The 11,150-nt window shown below is 42.6% G+C and overlaps 1 protein-coding gene across 1 annotated transcript; it reads left to right on the forward strand.

The window, feature by feature from the left end:
• The first annotated feature begins 1,129 nt into the window (after positions 1-1,129).
• eif4ebp3l (eukaryotic translation initiation factor 4E binding protein 3, like) lies at positions 1,130-3,862 on the forward strand. The gene is made up of 3 exons (XM_055034291.1): positions 1,130-1,491; positions 2,696-2,878; positions 3,300-3,862. The coding sequence occupies exons 1-3, from the start codon at positions 1,359-1,361 to the stop codon at positions 3,326-3,328; spliced, it is 345 nt and encodes a 114-aa protein (XP_054890266.1). The 5' UTR covers positions 1,130-1,358; the 3' UTR covers positions 3,329-3,862.
• The last annotated feature ends 7,288 nt before the right edge of the window (positions 3,863-11,150 follow it).

Consider the following 11,150-nt stretch of genomic DNA (forward strand, 5'->3'; position numbering starts at 1 on the left):
ATTTTACGTCTGTAAATTCAAGTCAAAACCACATTAGAAAAAGTTAAGCTCCGCAAATGACCACAATGTGTGTATTTATGTTTCCAGAATTGTTTTGTATTCCACATGCAGCCTAAACACATTTATAAATACGTTTATTACTGGCTATATACAGCCTTATAGTCATACAAATTAACTTTAATATTTCGCAGAGATATGAATATGCAACATGTGCAACATGATTTTTGTAAAGTTTTGTTTATTACCACTGATAGTGAATTAAAAATATATGAAAATGCTTGGATTAATATATGCTTTTGTGGAAAAAATATTCTAACTTCAATTTATCATTTATGCATCTCATTGTATCACGGGGGAAACACTCAGCAGAAAAATCAATTTGAATAATAATTATAGATGAAAGGCCTCAAATTTGGTCAGGACAACGTCGCCTCCCAGTGGTTGGCAAGTGCAAGTGCTTCTTTTCCTCTTTTGAAAGCATCCACCTGCCCCTATCCCCGGATGTACAAAACAGATGAGGTCAAAAGGAAAACTGCAGCTGAGTCTAAAAAAATGTATTGGTATTTTTTCCTCCCAGTAACATAGCAATGAAATCTTTAAAAATGAGTCAAAAAACATACTCAGATTCTTATGGCACGTCCTTAGTTTGTATACAAAACCAAGTTTGTTTGTGTCCCGTTCAGCTCGGTTCTGCAGAGCCACTGAGTCCCAGAGAAACACGTCACAAGCAGAGACGACACTCGAGTTCAGAAACAACTGCGATGAGCGCTTCGTGAGAAACGTGTCCCCTCCTGGTCACCTACCTCACAGGTAGGTGGCAGTGTTGCCACTTATGATTGAGAGCATGACGAGGAGATGCGCTTCTTCTTTTTCTGTATACCAGCAAAACCCACACAACCTCCTCACCCCGCCCTCAGACAGAAAGCATTATCATTAATTTGGTTCGAGGTGAATCTTTCAAATAGTGTAAAGAGGTGATTACAAGTGGAGCACTGGCTGCCATTTATTGAGATTAGCATCGACAGTAAACCTGCATGTACGCTTATTGTCCAAGTCCCCTCCGGCGTCGTAGCACCGCCCTCGCAGGCTGCCCCGTGCAATAAAAGATTCGCACCTCATAATTACAGCCCCCACGTGTCACAGAGTCGCTGCACAAAAACATCCAAGTCTGGCTGCAGCAGCTGCGTGGGCTCCAAACGCAGTACATGGTCGCGTCTACGAGCTTCTGTCGTCGTTCGCGTTGCGACTTTTAAACCAACTTCGGCCACAAAGCGCTGCAATAGTTGACTTTCACGGCGCGGAAAGCTGAGAGGAGGCAAAGCCGCGACTCAAACTGGGCTGATACGTCTAAACCGAACATGTCGACTGGCACGAAACAAGCGAAGAGCTGCCCCATCCCGACCAGGGTCCTCACCCTGAAGGACTGGTCCCAGTTGCCCGACTGTTACAGCCAGACCCCCGGGGGGACCCTCTTCTCCACCACGCCCGGAGGTAAGAAAACCGACTCACTGCTGCGTTGCTTCTGTTTGTCACTATTGCAAAGTGCAAATGTATCCCCCCTTCAGAAACGTAACACACAGCTCGAGTAATTTAAGTATTAAAATCGCCAATTCGGGTTTTTATTGTTTTTCCCGTGTGTTCTCGCGATAACACCGTTGAATGCAAAACACGTGGATTGAAAGCAAAACATAGTTCTGACAAGTGTACACGCGTGCCATAAGCAACAAGTTTCTTTATCCGTGATGTCTTTTTGCTGACGTCACCCAAACATTTTAAGACTTCCTACTTCAAAGTGTTTCATCTTAAAGTATTCTTCTTAAACTCTTTCACTCTTTTAAGCAGTCAGACGCTTAATGTGGCTCGTTTCCTCCCGCACAGGTCCTTTAAAAACGGCTAGAGAAAACAAACACCCCAATCCTCCCGCATGAAAACAAAAGGAAGTTTCAAACTCGTGACTTGCAGAGGGTGTGCATTTGGGGCTCAGATCAGAGCCGTTTGAGTTAGAGGTGCATAAAGGACATGCTGTACGAATTGAAAAGGAGAGGAAGAGGAGTGAATGTTTAATGCGCAGGGGAGACTTTTTTGTTTGTTTGAATTACACAAGTTGCGCAAGAGATCCCACCACTGTGTTTTGACTTGCATTCCATCTCATGTTTCTTCTTCTTCTTCTGCACAGTCTCGTCATAAACCATATGCTGAACTCCTCCTCCTCAGCTTCCTTTTGTCCAGGATCAACTGTCCAAGCCCCATTACATAACATGTTTTCTCTCAGCCAGGCTGATACTTCGCAGAACAGTTCAAACTCCAGTTCAGAATAACAGACCGCTCCCAATGCCACATGGTGCAAGTTTTCAAAACAGATCATCTATGACATAACCCGTGGGTGCCTTTGACCCTGAATGTACAGCTCTCAATCACAGGATGTCAACATGTTTTTTTTTTTATCATTAAGCTGGAGGGTTTTTGAAAATGTTGTTGTGGATTTGACTGCTTAGGGGGTTAAAAAAGGTAAGGGAAGCACGTCGAACTTGTTTTCTTTTTGCCTCAAAGACGACATAAATCCACATCCCTGTTTGCAAAGGAAGTTCATGTTGACTCTTCGCCGAAGAGTGAACACGAGTCTTTCTGTCTCTCTCTCTCACTCTCTCTCTCTCGCTCTCACTCTCTCTCACTCTCTCGTCTCCTCCAAACGCAGGCACCCGCATCATCTATGACAGGAAGTTCCTCCTGGACTGTCGGAACTCCCCTCTCGCCAAGACGCCGCCGTGCTGCCTGCCGCAGATCCCCGGAGTGACGGTACCGGCCACACACGCGCACCATATAGGGAAACTGCAGGACCTCAAAGAGGAAGCCGAGGAGGAAGAGAAGGATATCGGAGGTAAATATTTCCCCATTTTGCTTCTGTTTTCTCAATGCGTGTGTGCAAATGTGGCTGTTTTTTTTTGGCTCCGGAGGAGAAGCAGCTCATAAAAACAGGTTTACTGGTCTGAGCTGTTGACTTTGAAGGTAAATACAGTGATGGTTTATCTAAAGAGACGTTGAGATGCTTTCAGGTTAAATATGGGTCGGTGCTTTGAAGGTTTTCAAATGGTTCAGATGTCAAAATTCATTTCTATTCCCCTCCCTTCCGTCTGTCTGTAAACACAGCATGCTGATAAGTTCGGCGGTGTCTCGCCTCTCTGTTGTCCATTAGGGCGCGACCGTATGGGGTGATTTTATCTGATGCAACCGTTTTTTTTGTTGTTGTTTTTTTAAAAATGCTAATTGTTTTTTTGTTTTTTTTGTCCGTTTCTTTGCAGATGACAGCCAGTTTGAGATGGACATCTGAGTCAGCAGTACTACCTCCTGTGGAGTGTTGAGTTAAAACGCCTTATAAGTCGTAAAGGACTGTAAAGCATTACATACAAAGCTCTTTTTTCCTTTTTCACATTTTTTTATTATTAAAACTGAGGAACCTACAATGGAAAAAGTAACCGCATGTAAGGTGTTTTTCACCTTACAAAATTGGGAGTAAATTGTCTAACCTCGGATGGATTGGTTGGTCGCTTGTTTCAAAGAAACTATGGAATCAAGTATGAAATCTGTTTTGATTTAAACTTTTTTTATCTTTTGTAAATAAGAAGCTTGTACTATGTTTTAAGTTCGAGGATTATGGTTAAAGCATGTATAAAAGAGGTGTTTGATACATAATCAGTTTGCTTTTGTTGAATTCCCTCCAAAAAAAAAAGGGTGGGCTATCAGTACATGCCATGCATCTCCCTTACAATTGGTGGGGGGCATTTGGGGTTTCTACTGAAAAAAAAAATCAGCTCTTGCTTTTTGTATGGACATGAGTTGTAAAAAAATAAAAATAAATGACTAAGCTGTCCTTGTGTGTGTTTTCTGTTTGCAAGACTGATTTTCCCAGTTACATTAAAAATTAGGGGTCTTTAATATGATTTTTTTTACTGTTGTGGTTAAGCTGGACACCAGTGAACATAACAATGTCCTGAACTTCACTCAAACACATTTCTAAGGCCTTTCTTGGATACATTTCATTGATTTATCATGGCCTGCTTTGGAACATGGTGACTTATCCGATATTTCAGAGGTTTTATTCACGTGCGAAACCCAGACGGGCTGAGTCAGTGTAACAGTGTTGGCTTTATTACAAGGGAGACGCTCAAGGCTAAGTATAAATATTGGTGCCAAATCTGAAACGGTTCTCCGGAAAAGTATTTGCAAGCCTTGAACTCGTCGACATCTAGTCAAGTTATAACAGCAAACTTGAACGCATTTTTCGTTTCCGCCACGATTTTATGCCAACGTTCACTTCTGATATGCACACACAGCTGTGCATCATTTTAAAGTGGAATAAGGGATTTTTTTGTTGCTTTTTCCAAAGTTCTTGCAACATCTCGTGATATTGTACAATTCACATTTCCCTTCACGTACTGCTTCTAGTAGCTTACGTGACCATCCTCACAAAGTGTCATGAAATATGAGCTACTGTGGCGTTGAACTTTCAATCCTTGTGTGCTGCTTTTTTGTAAGGAAAGCCTGACCAGTAAGTTGAAAACCGCACTAGAGCACCCCTGGTGGATATTTTGTTATATTGTTTAGTGACGTTGAATCATAAAGAGAATATCCAAGATGGTGGAACGCAGCACCGAGCGGTTCATAGTTACGCTGTTTGTTATTCTCGTACGTTGTGTGTCGGACAAGATTTGTTCGTAAGTATCTGTTAATTGCTTTTTGTTTTATGTAACTTTGGTGTAAATGTTTTATTTTAGCTCGTAACAAAACGCTAGTTCGTTTGCTAATACGCAGTTTTGTATGTTTCAGTTTACGATGGCTAAAGTGATGGCAGTGGTCAGAGGCCACTCTTCAATAAACCGCTAAAAAGGAAAGAAGTTTGGTTATTGGAGCATCGTTGTCTAGCTGTCTAGCTGCTGAAGAAATTGAGAACTCAGGGCGAGGACAGCATAGTAAAGAACAACAGCGCAGCGGGCCGCAACCACAAGGAGAGACTCAGCACATCACTCAAGAGCCTTAGGTCTGGTAAAGCAGATGACATGGAGAACAAGGATAACGCAAGCAATACAGACGCATGTTCTAAGTCTACACGCTCATGTACGTCCAAACGTTCGTCCACAAGTTCTGCAGCATTAAAAGCTCGAGCAAAAGCAGAGGCTGCGCGTGCTCAGTTGGCGTTCTCAGAAAAAGAAGCAGCCATGATGAAGCAGAAAACCGAACTCGAGGCTAATTTGCATATTTTGAGTTCTCAGAAGGCTGTTGCAGCTGCAGAAGCAGAAGTTGCAGTTTACGAAGAGGAGGAGGTTCTTTCAAAAATTGAACAGAATTATCCATTAGTGGGACCACCTGCCAGCTCAAAACAGCGTACGGCAGAGTATGTTCAAAAACATTCAGACATTAGTTTTGAAGGCTTTTTGTTGCCAACAGATCCACTTGCCTGCCATAAGGCTGCACGTGAACAGTGTGAAAAAGCTATGAAAGAAGAAATGGACAATAACAGCTCACACAGTGCAGAAACAGCTAAGTCTAAAGTGGCGCACGTAGCACAACACAGAGAGCGACTGAACCCCCCCAAACTACATCCGTTCTACACTCCTCAATCATCAACAGAGGCACAAGGTGTACAGGAGATTACTAAGTATCTCGCAAGGAGAGAAATGTTAAGTTCAGGACTTCTGCAGTTTGATGACCACCCCGAGAATTACTGGTCTTGGAAAACGTCATTTCAAAATGCTATTAAAGATTTGAGCCTTACAGCCCAAGAAGAGCTAGATTTAATGGTCAAATGGCTGGGAGCTGAGTCTGGACAACAGGCAAAAAGAATCCGCTCAGCCAACATCTTTAGTCCAACTGTAGCACTGGACCTTGTGTGGCAAAGACTGGAGGAATCTTACGGTTCTCCTGAAGTAGTGGAAAATGCACTGTTAAAAAAGATCGAGCAGTTTCCCAAACTCAACAACAGAGACAACCTAAAGTTAAGAGAGCTGGGTGACATTCTGCAGGAAATTGAATGTGCAAAAGATGGGGATACTTACTGGGACTCTCATATTTGGACACAGCTCGCGGAGTCAACCCCATTGTGGAGAAGTTACCCTATGGACTACAGGAAAAATGGATCGCAACGGGTGCAAAGTACAAAGAGGAACATAAAGTTACCTTTCCCCCTTTCAGTGTTTTTTCAAGGTTTGTAAGACAACAAGCCAAAATAAGAAATGACCCAAGCTTTGATATCACACCTTCTGCCAATGTAAGCTTCAAAAAAGAGAAAAGCTTCAAAAGCAACAACAGGCAAGTGATTACTGTACACAAAACAGACATCCCTACAGAGGCTAGTTCATCTCAAACTAGTTACAGTAAGCTTATAGAAAGCCCTGACAAGGTTTGTCCCTTACATAAGAAGCCTCATCCACTTAAAAAGTGTAAAAGTTTCAGAGCAAAACCCATAGATGAGCGCAAGTTGTTTTTAAAAGAAAACAGAATCTGTTTTAAATGTTGTGGCTCTACCCAGCATATTGCAAGAGACTGCAAGGTGCAAATAAAGTGTATGGACTGTGGCAGCGACAGACATTTAGCAGTGCTACATCCAGGTCCACCCCCTGCTCCAGCTGAGAGCTGTGAAGCTGATAAATGATGGCGGGGAGACGCAGGATAGAGAAAATGTCTCAGTTGTTTCTAAATGCACAGAAGTCTGTGGTGATGTAGATATCCCACATTCATGTTCAAAAATAAGTCCTGTATTAGTCTATCCAGAGGGAAAAAGAGAACAGGCAAGAAAGATGTATGCAGTGCTTGATGAACAAAGTAACAAGTCTCTAGCTAAGTCTCAGTTTTTTGAGCTCTTTAAGATTAAGACACGCTCAGACACTTATAAGCTCAGGACATGCTCAGACTGTCAGATAATGTTGGCAGAACAGCATTAAACTTTACGATTGAGTCAATAGATGGTAGAGTAAAGCTCCCACTTCCAAACCTCATTGAGTGTGACATGATTCCAGATGACAGAAGAGAGATTCCGTCTCCACAAGTTGCTATGAAGTTCCCACACTTACAGAAAATAGCTGAAAAAGTGCCTCCTGTAGAAGAACAGGTACCTATTCTTTTGCTCTTGGGAAGAGACATTATTCAAGTTCATAAGGTCAGAGAGAGAATCAATGGGCCACACAGCATGCCCTATGCACAGCGTTTAGATTTAGGCTGGGTGATAGTTGGGGAAGCCTGCATGGGGAAGACGCATAGACCTACTAATGTGAATGTGCTCAAAACACATGTCCTTCAGAACGGCCGTGCATCTTACTTCTGCCCATGCCCTAATATGTTTCAAGTCAAGGAGTTAAGTGGTTGTAATTACCAACTCAGCACCACACCTATCTTCCAAAAGGACATAGAAAACACAGCTACCAGTCAACTGGGAGAAACAGTGTTTGACAGAACAAAAAATGATGACAAACCAGCATTGTCAGTAGAGGATAAAGAGTTTATTGACATTATGGAAAAGGAAGTGTACCAGAATGAAGGTAATAGCTGGGTGGCACCTTTGCCATTCCGCTCTCCTAGACCAAAGCTTCCAAGTAACAGAGAGCAAGCACTCAAACGCCTCCAGTCACTCAGAAGAACACTGGACCGGAAGCCGGAAATGAAAAGACAATACACAGAGTTCATTCAAAACATGCTGGACAACAACCATGCAGAGGTTGCTTCACCTTTGGACTCAGACAAAGAACATTGGTACTTACCATCCTTTGGTGTGTACCACCCACAAAAACCTGATCAGCTGAGAGTAGTTTTTGACTCAAGTGCAGAGTTTGAAGGACTGTCCCTTAACAAAGTCTTATTAAGGGGACCCGACTTAAACAACACGCTAATAGGTGTTCTTATGCGTTTTAGAAAAGAGCCAGTAGCATTTTCAGCTGATGTGCAACAAATGTTTTACTGTTTTGAAGTAAGAGAGAATCATAGGGATTATTTGAGATTCCTTTGGTATGTGGATAATGATACCAACAAAGACATTTGTGACTACCGAATGAAGGTTCATGTCTTCGGTAATAGTCCATCCCCAGCTGTAGCTATTTATTGTATGAGACGCGCTGCAGTTGAGGGAGAAGAAGAGTTTGGTCATGATGCAAAGCAGTTCATAATGAAACATTTTTATGTTGATGACGGTCTTTCATCCACAGCAACAAGAGAAGAAGCTGTTGACATACTCACAAAGGCACAAAACATGCTGGCTCAGTCAAATTTAAGGTTACATAAAATAGCCTCTAATGACCACAATGTAGTGGAAGCATTTCCTGCTGCAGAAAGAGCCAAAGATTTAAAGGACTTGGAGTTGGATGACATTCCCCTGCAAAGGAGCTTAGGAGTGTTATGGAATCTTAAAAGTGACTGTTTCACTTTTCATGCTGCAACTGAGAAAAGGCCATTCACCAGAAGAGGTGTCTTAGCCACCGTTAACAGCCTATATGACCCATTAGGCTTTGTTTCACCCATAACAATGCAGGGAAAAGCTCTTCTCCGTGATTTCTCCACAGAGCAGAAAGACTGGGATGAACCACTTCCCGCAGAAAGAGAAGAGGAATGGGACAAATGGAGAAGTTCGTTGAAAGATCTGGAGCAGCTTCAAATACCAAGGTGCTACTTCCCATTCTCCCAGTCCGTTGCTGCAGGGAAAGAACTGTGCATATTTTCAGATGCCTCCACCATGGCCATAGGAGCAGTGGCATACCTGAGAGCTCTCGACAGTGAAGGTCAGTGGCACACAGGTTTCATCATTGGCAAATCCAAAGTCGCACCCCGACCTGCACACACAGTCCCTAGATTGGAATTATGTGCAGCAGTTTTAGCTGTAGAAATGTACGAACTCATTAGAGATGAGATGGACATTGAAGTGGACACTGTCAGATTTTTCACAGATAGTAAAATCGTCCTTGGTTACATACACAACAACACAAAGAGATTCTATACTTATGTGGCCAACCGAGTGATTCGGATCAGGAAGTCCACACTTCCAACCCAGTGGTGTTACATATCCACTTGTGACAATCCAGCAGATACAGCCACTAACCAGTCCCAGCTTCCACATTAGCTTCCACAAACTGGTTCAGTGGTCCTTCTTTTTTGACACGTCATGACATTGAGACATCACACTGTGATAGTTTTACTCTCATTGACCCTGAGACAGATACAGAGATCAAGCCTGATGTGAAAACCTTTGTTACCAAAACCTTAGTAACGCAGCTGGAACCATCTCGTTTTGAAAGATTCTCTGATTGGATGAAACTGTGTCGTACTATTGCATCACTAAAGCGTGTGGCAGCATCATTCAAGAAAAGAGACACAGAAAGTAAAGGCTGGAAGTGTTTCAGTGACGGTACCACTGCAGGAGAAGTATCCAATGCAGCCAACTTTATCATTCACACAGTGCAAAGTAAAACATTCAAAGAGGAGCTCAAGTGCATAAAAACAAATCAACCACTTCCAAAACAGAGTTGTCTCCAAAAGTTGAACCCTGTCATTGATGAAGAAGGGATTCTCAGAATAGGAGGACGCTTGGCACCGGCTAACCTAACAAAGAGGAGAAACATCCTGTCATCATTCCAAGGTCTCATCACATATCCATTCTTCTTATCAGATACCATCATGAGAAAGTAGCGCATCAGGGGCGTCACATAACTGAAGGAGCAGTCAGAGCAGCCGGATTTTGGATTATTGGCAGTAAACGGCTTATTTCTTCCATCATTCACAAATGTGTCCTTTGTCGAAAACTTAGAGGACAAATGCAGACTCAGAAGATGGCAGATTTACCCATCGACAGACTGTCAGTCATGCCACCTTTCTCTAGTGTGGGACTGGATGTTTTTGGCCCCTGGACGGTCTCCACACGTCGCACCGAGGAGGAAGTGCAGATAGCAAACGCTGGGCTGTACTTTTCACCTGCATGTCTACAAGAGCTGTACACATCGAGCTCATTGAATCAATGTCGACATCGAGCTTCATTAATGCGCTAAGAAGATTCTTCTGCATTCGTGGACCTGCACAAATACTCCGTTCTGACAGAGGGACAAATTTTATTGGAGCATGCAATGAACTGCAAATTGATCAAAAAGACACAGAGCTGAACTCCTACCTGCTAGAGAAAGGATGCACATGGCTGTTCAACTCTCCCCACTCTTCACATATGGGTGGATCTTGGGAACGACTCATTGGAGTGGCAAGGCGCATACTGGACGGTATGTTTTTGAAAGCCGGACACATCCAACTTACACATGAAGTGTTGAGTACATTCATGGCAGAAGTAATGGCAATAATGAATGCAAGACCACTTGTACCAATTTCAACCGATCCCGACAAACCAAACCTTCTCACTCCAGCAATGCTCCTCACTCAAAAAGTGAATGCGCTATCTGCACCAGCAGGAAGTTTTGCATCTCCAGACCTCTACTCCAGGCAATGGAAGCAAGTACAGTGTCTGGCAGACTCCTTTTGGAAACAGTGGAAAAGTGAATACTTATCAACTTTGCAGAAACGGAGAAAATGGACTGATGATAAACCGAACATTAAAGTTAATGACATTGTGTTACTGAAAGATGCTCTCGCTCACAGAAACAACTGGTCCATGGGAAAAGTTGTGAGAACATTTGAGAGTAAGGACAATAAAGTTCGAAAAGCAGAGGTGAAAACTGTAAAAGATGGAAACGAAAAAGTGTTTTTGAGACCCATTACTGAAATGGTTTTGCTTTTATCGGATGTAGATTAAAATGTTGTAGTTGTAAACAGTTCAAAATGTTTATTTGAAAAGATTGTTTGTAGTGGCACAATTGTATTGTACCAGACGGGGAGTGTGCTGCTTTTTTGTAAGTAAAGCCTGACCAGTAAGTTGAAAACCGCACTAGAGCACCCCTGGTGGATATTTTGTTATATTGTTTAGTGACGTTGAATCATAAAGAGAATATCCAAGATGGTGGAACGCAGCACCGAGCGGTTCATAGTTACGCTGTTTGTTATTCTCGTACGTTGTGTGTCGGACAAGATTTGTTCGTAAGTATCTGTTAATTGCTTTTTGTTTTATGTAACTTTGGTGTAAATGTTTTATTTTAGCTCGTAACAAAACGCTAGTTCGTTTGCTAATACGCAGTTTT

The sequence above is a fragment of the Poeciliopsis prolifica genome, unplaced genomic scaffold (genome assembly GCF_027474105.1).
Source record: "Poeciliopsis prolifica strain line A6 unplaced genomic scaffold, Auburn_PproV2 SCAFFOLD009, whole genome shotgun sequence".
Lineage (NCBI taxonomy): Eukaryota > Metazoa > Chordata > Actinopteri > Cyprinodontiformes > Poeciliidae > Poeciliopsis > Poeciliopsis prolifica.

Coding starts and splice junctions, on each gene's coding strand:
- eif4ebp3l (XM_055034291.1), top strand. CDS start 1,359: ATGTCGACTGGCACGAAACAAGCGAAGAGCTGCCCCATCCCGACCAGG. Junction 1,492..2,695: donor CTTCTCCACCACGCCCGGAG/GTAAGAAAACCG, acceptor CTCCAAACGCAG/GCACCCGCATCATCTATGAC. Junction 2,879..3,299: donor GGAAGAGAAGGATATCGGAG/GTAAATATTTCC, acceptor GTTTCTTTGCAG/ATGACAGCCAGTTTGAGATG.